Raw genomic sequence first — 12,079 nt, forward strand, 5'->3', positions numbered from 1 at the left:
CTAAATTTGGGGGAAGTGCGGTTTATACGCCGGGCAGTTTGTAGTTCGAAAACTATATGAGTAAAAAACCAAAATGAATATAACTTTACCCTCTTCTTCATTAGACGAAGTATGTGCCTGCTACAGACTTCATCAGCAATGGCTTTGTGTTGGTATTGCTGCTGTTCTTAGTGTTAGCAACCAGGGGAATAGCTCTTCATGGGAACTACCACCTGGTCATCCAAGCATCTGTGCATGTCCAGAGTGCATTGCAGGTAAGGAGCACAAACCCAGTTATTATAATAAAAAATAAATTAATAGCCATTACACGTCTCAAAGCGCTTCCAACAGGCCAATTTATTAATTCCTTAAAGCCATTGGACCCTTTCGGTAAACAGTATTGTCCAAGGCCCACACTTCGTGTATCACAACTGCTGTATCAAATAACAAACCTGGAACAATTTGGGCTTAATCGGTCATCGGAGTCGGGAGAAAATAATGGGAAAACCCACCCTTGTATCCGCCCGTTTTGCCCTGCATGACATGTGTTTAAAATAAATCCTTAATTCTCGTTAACATGAATTGATATTGTTTTACTGTTTTCTCAAAAAGCATTTCATGGAATAGTATTTCAAGAGAAGTCTTTCACCATTACCTTCTGTAAACCCTGAAAGTTATTTGTAAATCTGTGAATTTTTTTTTTTTTTTTTTAACGAAAGGGTCCAATGGCTTTAAGGGCACTGAATACGTTTGGTAATTGTCAAAGACCAGTATTCGCACTAATTGGTGTATTCCAACATATGCATAACATAACAAGCCTGTGAAAATTTGGACTCAATTGGTCATTGAAGTTGCAAGAAAATGATAAAAGAAAAAACACGCGTGTTGTACAAAATAGTGTGCTTTCAGATAGGAATAAAAGGCTTCTAGCCAGAATTTTTTTTATATTATTTTAGTGAGAAGTGACCTCTTTCTCAAAAACTACGTTACTTGGCAGGGAGTTGTTTCTCACAATGTTTTATACTATGAACACTATGATGCTCGATTTATGGTAATATATATATTAAGGTGTACAGTGCCTTTAAGCTGTCTCGGCTTCCTGGGGAGTATACAGCCTGTATAACGCATATGCGCTACTAAGCTAAGTCAGTCGGAGCCATCTCTGCCATCTCATTCCCTGGGTGGAGAGAAGCAATTGTAGTTAAGTGTCTTGCTCAGGGACACCAATGTCCTGACCAGGATTTGAACCCACACTCTGCTGAACAGAAACACAAGAGCTTTTAGTTTGGTACTCTTATCCACTCAGCTATGACCCCCTACAGTTATCAGTGGTGTGTCGTGGCCGAGCGGTCTAGGTCATCGGACCTAAGCTCTGGACATTTGTGCCCTTGAGCAAGGCTTTTTATCATAATTGCTTCCTAAAATGTTGGGAAGGTAGTGCATTCTGCCGTACCAGCCGGGCTCCTAGTGGATGATACCCATGCGTATATGTACATCCTTACAGCCTGAATGGTATACCCTGTTTTCAACCCCAGGAGTAGGTGGTTGCCCCCTGGTGACAGTTGATTTGGGTTAATTGCCCTTACCTGAGTGTAGCCCTCATCCTAAAGTGACCGACCGTGGCCTCTTGATGTTACATGTAGGCGATCTCTCTCTCAAAAAAAAAAATATATTATATAAAACCGTAGGGCTGATCTCAAGAGCTGAGATTTATTTTACCTGTCTTTTAGTCTTAAAGTCACCTGGAAGTGGTATTTTTTTTAAATAAAGCTTTTGTCACTAAAATATGTGTTTTTATGAGAGGAATGTGAATAAAAAATTTACTAAGGTTTAAAAATCTTAGTTTTGATTGTATTTACAAATTTACGAGTAGGCCCCGACCCGAGAGAGCGCTGTTCGTGACGTATTTCAAGGCGCGATATTTGGAGAGAAAATTTGTAGTTGGGCCCCCGTACGTTACGTCTGGGAACATGGCACATCAAAACAAATTTAGACACGATTTTACACACATACGTACATTGAATTTTGAACATGTTGAACGCCTAGTGGTTTTTACAAAAGCTATTGCTGCTATTTTTATTTAACTATGTACTTTTTAGTGACCAAATGGGTTGTAAGATGTCGGTCTGCCTATGTATTATTATAGAAATACGGCCACGGCACAGACTGCACGCACGCACTATGGCTGCTGTATAATGGGCGGACGGTCACATAGGACCTGCACGCACGGTGAATCGCATGCGGTACCAACAAAAAATGGCAAAAGCTAAAAACATACCCTCAAAGTTCAAACTTAACCGAATTTGTTCACGTTTAGCAAATGCTCCTCTGAGTTCGTCACGTCTTTCAGATACCTTCTTCGACTTCCCACTAGCTAGAAAAATTGTTGGGACGGCGTCGTGTTTGAGAATGGCTCTTCTCGTCATGTCAAATGAGTTGTGTATCCAGGATTCTAAGCACGACGGCTCTAAGTGTTCGCTGCAGCGCTGAAAAAGACGTCGGACCGGACCACTTTGCTCTAGTTAATCTGACTTTCGCAGCCCACAACCGCCTATACTTGGGATCTGCAGGAAACAGATGAAGACTGACCCCATCTTTAGTTGTTTTGCTGCATCCAGCAGCGTACACCTGGTCGGCATTGCCGGAAAAATGCCAGAAAAAAACCTTTTTCGCAGCGTACAAACTCACGTCTTAGAATTACATGTACTTTTGCACGTGTGTTTATCTACGCATCGAGGGGGGTCTATGTTTGATCGAGGCAAAGTCTTCCTTTTCCTACGTCACAAAAGGGGTAGGCGGAGTCAACCCCCCCAGTCACTTAATTAATTTTTTTAACATATAAATCGTGACAAACAATTACTCAAAAAATTGTTTTATTGTTAATAGACATATACTCTTATGTTTAAAAGAAAACATATCCTATTTCCAGATGCCTTTAATTTCTATAACAAAGTGAGATGTCACAATACAAATTTTTGAGAACTATTTAAGTTATTTACCTGTTCATGTGTGTTGTGTTGTTATTTAGCCTTCGAGAAAGACTCTGCTAGAGTCGAAACATCAGGCCATTAACTATTTTTTGCAACTATTTAAGAACTCACTCCGCGGTAGTGCAGTTAATAACAGTCCTTTAAACCAAAGTAGTAGTCCCAGCTGATTTTCTATTCCTTCGCCCAGGTAGTAGTTAAAAAGCTGACAGTTCTTTTCAGAACTGAGAAGTCTCTCAAATAATCCAATTAATCTACTCGGTGGTAGTAGAATATATATAGCATGAGTTCTCTAAAGACAGACTCTATTTTGTAAGTAGATACACACATGTTGTTTCCCCAAACCAAATATATATTACTACAAATCTTGATGTTGTAATGAATCTCTTGTTGTCTGTTTATAGGCGGCTGTTTATGACAAGTCACTGCGTCTGTCCAGCTACACCATGACTGGGGGCGCCATGACACAGGGTCAGATCACCAATCATATGTCAGTGGATGCTATAAACGTCTTAGATGCATTCCAGATGATTTGTTACGCATTAACCGTACCCTACCAAGTATGTATGGCTTCAATATAGTATCCACTTTTCTGCAGGGGACCTTATAAGAATAAGTAATGAATGTTGCACACTGAGTAGTCGGGACCATACTCTATTATTCCCCTTTATAAAGAATCCACATGTGGGGACCCAGTTTAACAAAGAAAAAGGTTGCAGGGACCTTTGTTTCATTTTGTAAAAGACCCCACAACTCTGGATATACCAAGCCATGGTACCTGTTGAGGACTGAAAACCCCATCCACTGGAATCAAGGCTGAGGCCAAGATTGAATCAGGGTCCTCTAGGGTGAAAGGCAGCCACAAAACCACTGAGCCAACCTTGAGCAAGTGCGATGGTTAATTATAAAAGGTCAACTATTTTTACTCAAACCCAGGCTTGTTGACCATTGATTGACTACTGCGGTCGACCATTTTGATTTAACCTCATTACCATGGTTTCATCTGTGGGGCTGATAGCCTGTTCCATGCTAACATTTGTAAAGTGTAGAAGGGAACTGGCAGAAGGCAGAAGGCAACAGAAGTGTTTAATAACGTACTGATGCTTGACTAGACTTCCAAACGATTATTGCGAGTGAGCACATCACTGTACATTGCTATTTCAGTGGTAAATCACTCAAACTTGCTACTAGATGGCACCCTGACATAACTATATAGTATCTTTTCTTCTCAGTGTGTGGGCTACTTAATCATCTTGTACTATCAGCTAGGCGTCTCTGCCTTGATTGGTTTCTGCATGGTCTTAGTAATAGTTCCAATGCAGTCTGTCATTGCAAAGAAGGCTGGTGTGTTCCAGAAACAAGCTTTGGTAAGTACATAGAGCTATATATTTTGATTAGACCGCTTAAACCCCGTTATACACACACCAAGGTTTTGAAGCCGTGTGGGCGCATCCATGTTTATGAACAGTGTACAAACCAATACAAAAGCTTGAAATTTTGTACGGCAATTGTACGGCTATTTGCATGATAGTGCGTTTGTTCTTTTCTATGTGTTATTGAACCAAAAAATGCAGCAAATGTGAAAGCACAATCTGCTGATGAGCATACAAACTGCGAGTGTCATGTGTGTTATGGTTAGAAAAGGCACGTATGCTTTTTTAATACATCAATCAAGTTGAACTTACAGTTTTTGTAGTGCGGACGTACGCGAATGGGCTCGCGTACGTAAGCGCGCACGCCGAATGTAAAAAACTCGCGGCAATGTGTGTTTTGTGTCCTAAAAAAAGTACCGAGACCCTTTAACTACATTGTTGCTTATAAATGATAACATACTGTAGGTGCAAATACAGAAATGCAATTGTTCTGATAGAATTTGGACTTTGGGCTTGACTTTTTATTGTTTACCCCCAAATTCTGATTTTCCTGATTTGTGTCCTAATTTTGCGGTACCCACTTTACATTTGGATGGTTTGTTTGCTTGGGCCACAATCATGGGTACACTTTGTTACAAATACACCAAATGAACAATATAAATATGGTGTGACTCTTTGCAGATCTTGCATTCGACAAACTCAAGCACTTTTTATTAATCATTGATGCAGCAATAGACCTAATGCACATGACGTCATTTCAGTTGGGCGCCCTCGCCTCAAGGTCAAAAGGAGGTTGTTCATTGGCCAATACTGTGCGCCGTGTGTACAAATCTGTGCGTCTTGAATGTTACGCCGTTTTTCCTCTAAGATGGCGGCTGGATGACGTCAATGCATAAGGTCTATTGTTAATTGATATATAAATAACATAGAGATAACTGCTACATCAGTGGTTTTCAAACTGTTATTCATAAAATACACACTAAAGAAATGTGTGCCCATGAATGTGGCTATGCACGTATACATGTAAATCCACCAAACTGTTTTACACTGGCTTAGGGTGACACTTTTCCTGGCCGAAGCAACTACAGGAGTAGACAAGCAGAGAATACCAGTTAAAATGTCGAGACAACATCAGTTCTTTTCCGAACCCACATTCCTCCCAATACAGTATTCTACATTGTTGTTCCCCCAAGTTTTGTTTCTCTTATGGTCAACATTAAGCAAAGCTTTAAATACCTAATTTCTAGATTGACTTCCCACTGTCATGCACAGTTTGGAATCTCACACTAGCAGTTAACAAGAATTATTTTTTGAAACCACTGAACAGGAAAGATCTGATGAGCGACTGAAGCGAACCAATGAGCTCTTACAAGGTATCAAGTTGATCAAGCTGTACGGATGGGAAGACATGTTCTATGACGCCATCAGTAAAGTACGCACCCGAGAGATCATTGCACTGGCCAAGCAGATGGGAACAAATGTGTTTCTTGGTAAGTAGCACCCACCAGCCCCCCCCCCCCCACATTGTGGGGTGCACCAAGGAAAAGAATCCTTAATAGGAATGCACAATCTAAGAAAAGTTTCTGACTGTACCACTTCTCAGATTAAAGATTTGGGGATAAGAGCTGCTAGAAACTGGTCAAAATGCTTTATACTATGGAAAGCTACTGTAGGCTTCTAACCAAGTTAATTCGAAGAGTGATTTTCCTTGAGGTTCTTTATCTGCATTTAGTTTATCTTAAAGGCAGTGGACACTATTGATAACTACTCAAAATAGTTATTAGCATAAAACCTTTCTTGATTACGAGTAATGGGGAGAGGTTGATGGTATAAAACATTTTGAGAAATAGCTCTCTCTGAAGTGACAGAGTTTTCGAGAAAGAAGTAATTTTCCACCAATTTGATTTTGAAGCCTCAGATTTAGACTTTGAGGTCTCGAAATCAAGCATCTGAAAGCACACAACTTTGTTTGACCATGGTGCTACAAGGGTGTTTTTTCTTTCATTAATATCTGGCAACTTCGACGACCGATTGAGCTCAAACTTTCACAGGTTTGTTATTTTATGCATATGTTGAGATACACCAACTGTGAAGACTAGTCTGTGACAATTAATTACCAATAGTGTCCACTGCCTTTAACCACCACTGTAAGGTGGTTATATACATGTAACAAGTTTGATTACTTATTTTAATTTGATTCAATGTTGATCTTTCTATTTCTACAGTTACACTTTCAACTGCCTGTCCGATCCTTCTGACTTTAGTGGTAAGTGAAACTTAATATCAATTCCCCATCTGGAATTGTATTCTAATTTTGACTAGTTTATTATTATAAATTTGGTCTGCACTAACACCATGTGTATATCTACTTGCCAGGTTGAGTTTTTTGGGGGTTATAGAACTGTCTCGCTATATATTCTACTAACGCTGAGTCGATTTTTCAGATTTTTCGGGAGACTTCTAAATTAGAAAAAGAACATCCTGTCTTCCTGGGCAGAAGGAAGAAAATCATCTGGGATTTCTACTTTAGCTTATAGGATCGTTTTAACTGCACTACAATGGAGTGAGTTCTTTCTACTTTCCGCCAAGGTAGTAGTTTAAAAGCAGGCAGTTCGTTTCAGAACTGAGAAGTCTCCAAAAAAATCTGAAAAATCTACCCCAACTTGTCTTCCAACCTCTTTTTTTCTTAGTTTTATTCTCTCGCATCTCTTTGTGGTTTTACTTTCAAATTTTGTTTTCATCAAAGGTGGTATCAACCCTATTGCGCACTTTTCAAATTAAAACAATTATAAAATTGTGTCTTCAAGCGACTCATTTTGCTTCATGTCATCACATTTGTTTGTCTTCATGGCAGCCACTTTGTTTTTACAGTCTTACAGTTTGTACATCAAACTGACCAGTCTCCTCCGACAATTTGATTTGTCTTCATGGCAGCCATTTTGTTTTTACAGTCTTACAATTTGTACACCAAACTGACCAGGCTCCTGTTGACTATTTGTTTTGTCTTCATGGCAACCATTTTGTTTTTACAGTCTTACAGTCACCAAACTGCTGACTGGTCTCCCTTTGACTATTTGTTTTGTCTTCATGGCAACCATTTTGTTTTTAAAGTCTTACAGTTTGTTTTGTCTTCATGGCAACCATTTTGTTTTAACAGTCTTACAGTTTATACACCAAACTGACCGGTCTCCCTCTGACCCCAGCCGTGGCCTTCTCCTCCCTAGCAGCCTTCAATCAACTCCTCATGCCCATCTTTGTATTGCCCTTTGTGCTGATGACTACCATTAATGGAGTGGTCAGTACCCGACGGCTCAAGGTGTTCTTAGCGGCCCCTGAAATAGAGGATATTACGGACAATCAGCCTACGATCCAGGATGAGGTAAAAAAAATGCCCTTTAAAAATAAAATGACATATTTTGTTTTTGTTTCTAAAACAGTTGCTGGCAGTGTAAGCACTTAGCTTAATCCACCACATACATAAACTGAGAAACCTGGAGAATTTTTAGGTTGATAGTATTTCTGGGACACGAGAAAATTGTGCGAAAAAAAAACGATTTTTGCATGACAGCTTGCAAAAATAAAAATGAATAAAACGCTCATATGAGCAATAAACTCCAAACACAAAATTTGATTATTTATTTCTCATAAAATATGCCGTTTCAGACAGAAATGTTTCAAGGGATATTTTCTACTATCAGCATCATTAGACTGTGTAAGTTTTATGTAAATCTGTGATCTTCACAGTTTTTGTTTTTTACCAATTCTGTAACAATCCTTTAAGCTTAAATGGGGTCGTCGGTTTAAGGCCCTTTTTGATAATGCAGGAAGAAGAATTTATAGTAGGAATACACAATCTGAGAGACCTTACTGTCAATAATGCTTCTTGGGGATCAAAACTGATTTATATTTTTCCATAACCACATTACTTCAAAGTGAAATGATTTTCAAAATGCTGAAAGCATGGTTCATACTTCCTGCGAATGTGAATGCGATGCAAATGTTCACGTCACAAATTTGCACCGTATAATTCCCAGCAGTTGAGCTGTGCTCAACTCTCTTGCAATTATCGCAGCGAAAATAGAGTTGTGACGCCAAATTCGCATGGCATTTGCATTCGCAGGAAGTATGAACCGGGCTTTATACTTTCAATAGCTGCTGTACCTCTTACCAGGTAAGTTTGTATTGCCATTAATTTTCTTAAGGCACTGGACACTTTTGTTAATTACTCAAAATGATTATTAGCATAAAACCTTATTTGGTAACGAGTAATGGGGAGAGGTTGGTAGTATAAAATATTGCGAGAAACGGCTCCCTCTGAAATGGAGTCTGTTTCGAGAAAGAAATAATTTTCCATGAATTGGAAAATGGAGTCTTAAATGGAGTCTGTTTCGAGAAAGAAATAATTTTTCATGAATTTGATTTCGAGACCTCAGATTTAGTACTTAAGGTCTCGAAATCAAGCATCTGAAAGCACACAACTTTATGTGACAAGGGTGTTTTTCTTTCATTTTTGTCTTGCAACTTCAATGACCGATTGAGCTCAAATTTGCACAGGTTTGTTATTTTATGCATTTGTTGAGATGCACCAAGTGAGAAGACTAGTCTTTGACAGTTACCATAGTGTCCAGTGTCTGTAAGAGATATCACCTTTTTACTTCAGTCTTGAGTGGGTTGCTCCTTCTTGCAGCCTTGAAGGCTAAACTAAGAGGTTGGTGACTTTTACCTTCCCTTTAATGTATTTATCAAGGTTGAAGTTCGCCAGCCACGACACAAGGTGTTCATCAATAAGAAACCTGAAGATAGAAAGAGGTTACTGTCCAACCAAGATCATGTTGATATCACTGCCACACCACCATTTAGACTGCCAGCTGATGTGGCTTGCCAGGTCAGTTTTCTTTCATTCTTCATTAGACACTGCCCTAGAATTGCAAAGGTCGAGGGTATGAATCCCACTCAAGTAATATGCCCTTGTTTTTCACAGAACTCTTGTAAGTACTAGGTATACAGTGCTAACAAACATTGGTGTAAGAGTAAAACCAAAATAAATATTCTTTATCCCGATGCAAATTTATCATTTTTTAAATTGGTGCAGTACCCGCTGCTAAAACATAGGATTCAAACTGCCTCTAGCTACCGGGCAATCTTGGTGGTCTAGTTGTTATGAAAGTGCTTTTACATAAAACAAAATTGTCATTTAAATATTTTCATTTATTTTGTTCACATAGTTTTAGCAGAGATATTCACAAAAATAGGGCGACTGCCAACAGCGGGCTACATGTAGATGGCTCAGTTAATAGAGTGCTGGCACGGTAATCCAAAGATCTCAGATTCAAGTCCTGCTCTTGTCAATTTATCTTTGTTCTTTCCTCAATTACTTTTAGCCATGTTACTTATTCCATTACTAATTTTGATGACAATTATTTAGATAAACGGAAGTTTCTCCTGGAATGAAACAGCGAGTGCACCAACACTTCCAAACATTCAGCTAGACATTCCAGCAGGTAAGAATGTAAAATGTGTCAGGTTTTCAGCAGGCATGGTGTTTTGATTTCATATTCACTTCCTTATGAAGCTTGCTTACTTGCTAGATCGTGTCCTCGAATCATGATGGTTCTCGATGTCTTTTTGTTCCCAATTGTCGACTAGAAATTTGCTGATTCCATACCCAGGTCCATTTTAAATATGTCAGCTGAGGCCTCGAATTCAAGGCATCTGAAAGCACACAACTTGTGCGACAAGGGTGTTTTTTCTTCCATTATTCTCTCGCAACTTCGACGACAAATTGAGCTCAAATTTTCACAGGTTTGTTATTTTGTGCATATGTTGAGATACACCAAGTGTGTAACCACTCTTTGACAATTCCCAATAGTGTCTAGTACCTTTAAATCATTGCACTACCCTTTGTTAAAACATAGGATTCAAACTGCCTCTAGCTACTGGACAATCTCAGTGGTTTAATTGGTAAAGACATCTGCTCAAGAATGAGTGATATGCCTGTAAGTGTTTTCACCAAACTCGTGAAAGTATTGAGTAAACGGAACTGAATACACAGGCAGTGAAAATTGTTTTCAAATTATATATCGCAATGATGGAAAGTCTCAACGAGAGTAGGAGGGTTAATGTTGGTATAGCTAAAGGTGGATTTCTTTTATAAAACAGGAAAGCTGACCATGGTCATTGGTCAGGTTGGGTCTGGAAAGTCATCTTTGCTGTCGGCCATTCTTGGTGAAATGACCACAGTGTCTGGTGGAGTACAGTGGAATGAGTAAGTGATTTGACTAAGAATTGTATCCGAGCAATGACTAGAGTGCGTGCTTGTTGTAATGTTGATCAATTGTTTTGACAAGCTTAAAATTGGCAGTGGGTACCACGGGTAAGAACCACAAAGATATTCTTTATCCAAATGAAAATTTAACATCTATTAAAGCGTTGCAGTACCAGCTGCTTAAAATATAGGATTCAAACTGCTCTAGCTACTGGGCAAGCTCGGTGGTCTAATGGTGTGACATTTGCTTTAGAATTGAAAAGGTTGTGGGTTCGAATCCCACTGGAAGTAATATGCCTGTGGATTTTGTGTAGGTAGGACTGGGGGGGCGGGGTTTGGGTGGAGAGGAGCAATGTCTGTGTATGGTAAAACATGAATAACCTTCTTTATCCCCAATGAAACTCTAACATCTTTTTAAAAAGTAATTTGAGGTTCAACAAAGAAAAGTTTACTAGAGCAGGATTTGAACAAAAACTGACCTCCAGATTAACAAGCCGGTGCCTTACCAACTGAGCTATCCATAGCCCTATGTTAGCGGGTTCCCTATTTTGTCAATATCTTTGTTTGGGGTGCCAGTCGGAAGTCATAACTTCTAGAACAAAGTAACACTTTATTAGATCAACCATGGTTAAGTCTAGTCAACACAAGTCATCCACCTGAGCTTGCTCTGTGACAACAATTTATCTTGAATTTCAGGAAGTGCAGTACCATTGCATACGGAGCGCAGAAAGCTTGGCTTCTGAATACCTCACTTAAAGAGAATATACTCTTTGGAACAGATTGTCAAGATAGCAGGTAAGTAAGTAAGGTAGGATGCTGCTTTCCTAGGATAAGTTTTCTGTTAAGATATTGACATCTTAAAAGCAAAGTGAACCTTTGTTTTTTGGAACTGTTCAGTTGTTTTAATCTTATATAACTGTAGATATATAAATGTACAATAAAATCAACATGTGGTCAAGTTTTTGGGATATTGAAAATCCGGAGTGAATCCGCCTATGCAGGAAGACTAATCCTTAACAGGAATACCCATTCTGAGAATTGTTACTGACAGTATTGATTCAAAAATGTGCACAAAGGGATCTATGTCGTTCATATTAATGTGACCCCTCTGACTGTATTCAAGATTGATGTGACACGGCTGTTCAGTTGTTAGCTTTCCAGTATTTTATTTACACTCATGTTGACGAAGATAGAGACGATGTGATGAGATCTTCGTCTAAGGATCTTATGAACTTTTACAATAATAATTATGAATATTAAATTAACACTAATAAATAAACAAACTGTTCTCCCTGCGGTTCACGCCTTAATTCTAGGAAATCAAAGGAAAATATAAATAAACCGTAAGCTGGATCCAAAACAGAGCTTACTTAATAAATGCACTATAGATATATTTACACTAAAGGGACTGACTTGTCCCGATGTAATTTACAAAACGAGTACATAACTTGTCTTAAGGCATGAGCATGACCTAA

General features: G+C 38.9%; 1 protein-coding gene across 2 annotated transcripts in view; it reads left to right on the forward strand.

The window, feature by feature from the left end:
* The window catches only part of LOC139953830 (ATP-binding cassette sub-family C member 8-like), a 41,301-nt gene that overhangs the window by 9,214 nt on the left and 20,008 nt on the right, over positions 1-12,079 (forward strand). For both annotated transcript variants that reach the window (XM_071953413.1, XM_071953406.1), the window contains exons 5-14: positions 105-254; positions 3,371-3,526; positions 4,199-4,333; positions 5,667-5,829; positions 6,565-6,605; positions 7,497-7,718; positions 9,087-9,224; positions 9,765-9,840; positions 10,499-10,604; positions 11,301-11,399. In XM_071953413.1, the coding sequence (XP_071809514.1) occupies positions 105-254; positions 3,371-3,526; positions 4,199-4,333; positions 5,667-5,829; positions 6,565-6,605; positions 7,497-7,718; positions 9,087-9,224; positions 9,765-9,840; positions 10,499-10,604; positions 11,301-11,399 (1,286 nt within the window). The remainder of the gene's footprint in view (positions 1-104; positions 255-3,370; positions 3,527-4,198; positions 4,334-5,666; positions 5,830-6,564; positions 6,606-7,496; positions 7,719-9,086; positions 9,225-9,764; positions 9,841-10,498; positions 10,605-11,300; positions 11,400-12,079) is intronic.

This window comes from Asterias amurensis, chromosome 2, assembly GCF_032118995.1.
Source record: "Asterias amurensis chromosome 2, ASM3211899v1".
Classification (NCBI taxonomy): domain Eukaryota; kingdom Metazoa; phylum Echinodermata; class Asteroidea; order Forcipulatida; family Asteriidae; genus Asterias; species Asterias amurensis.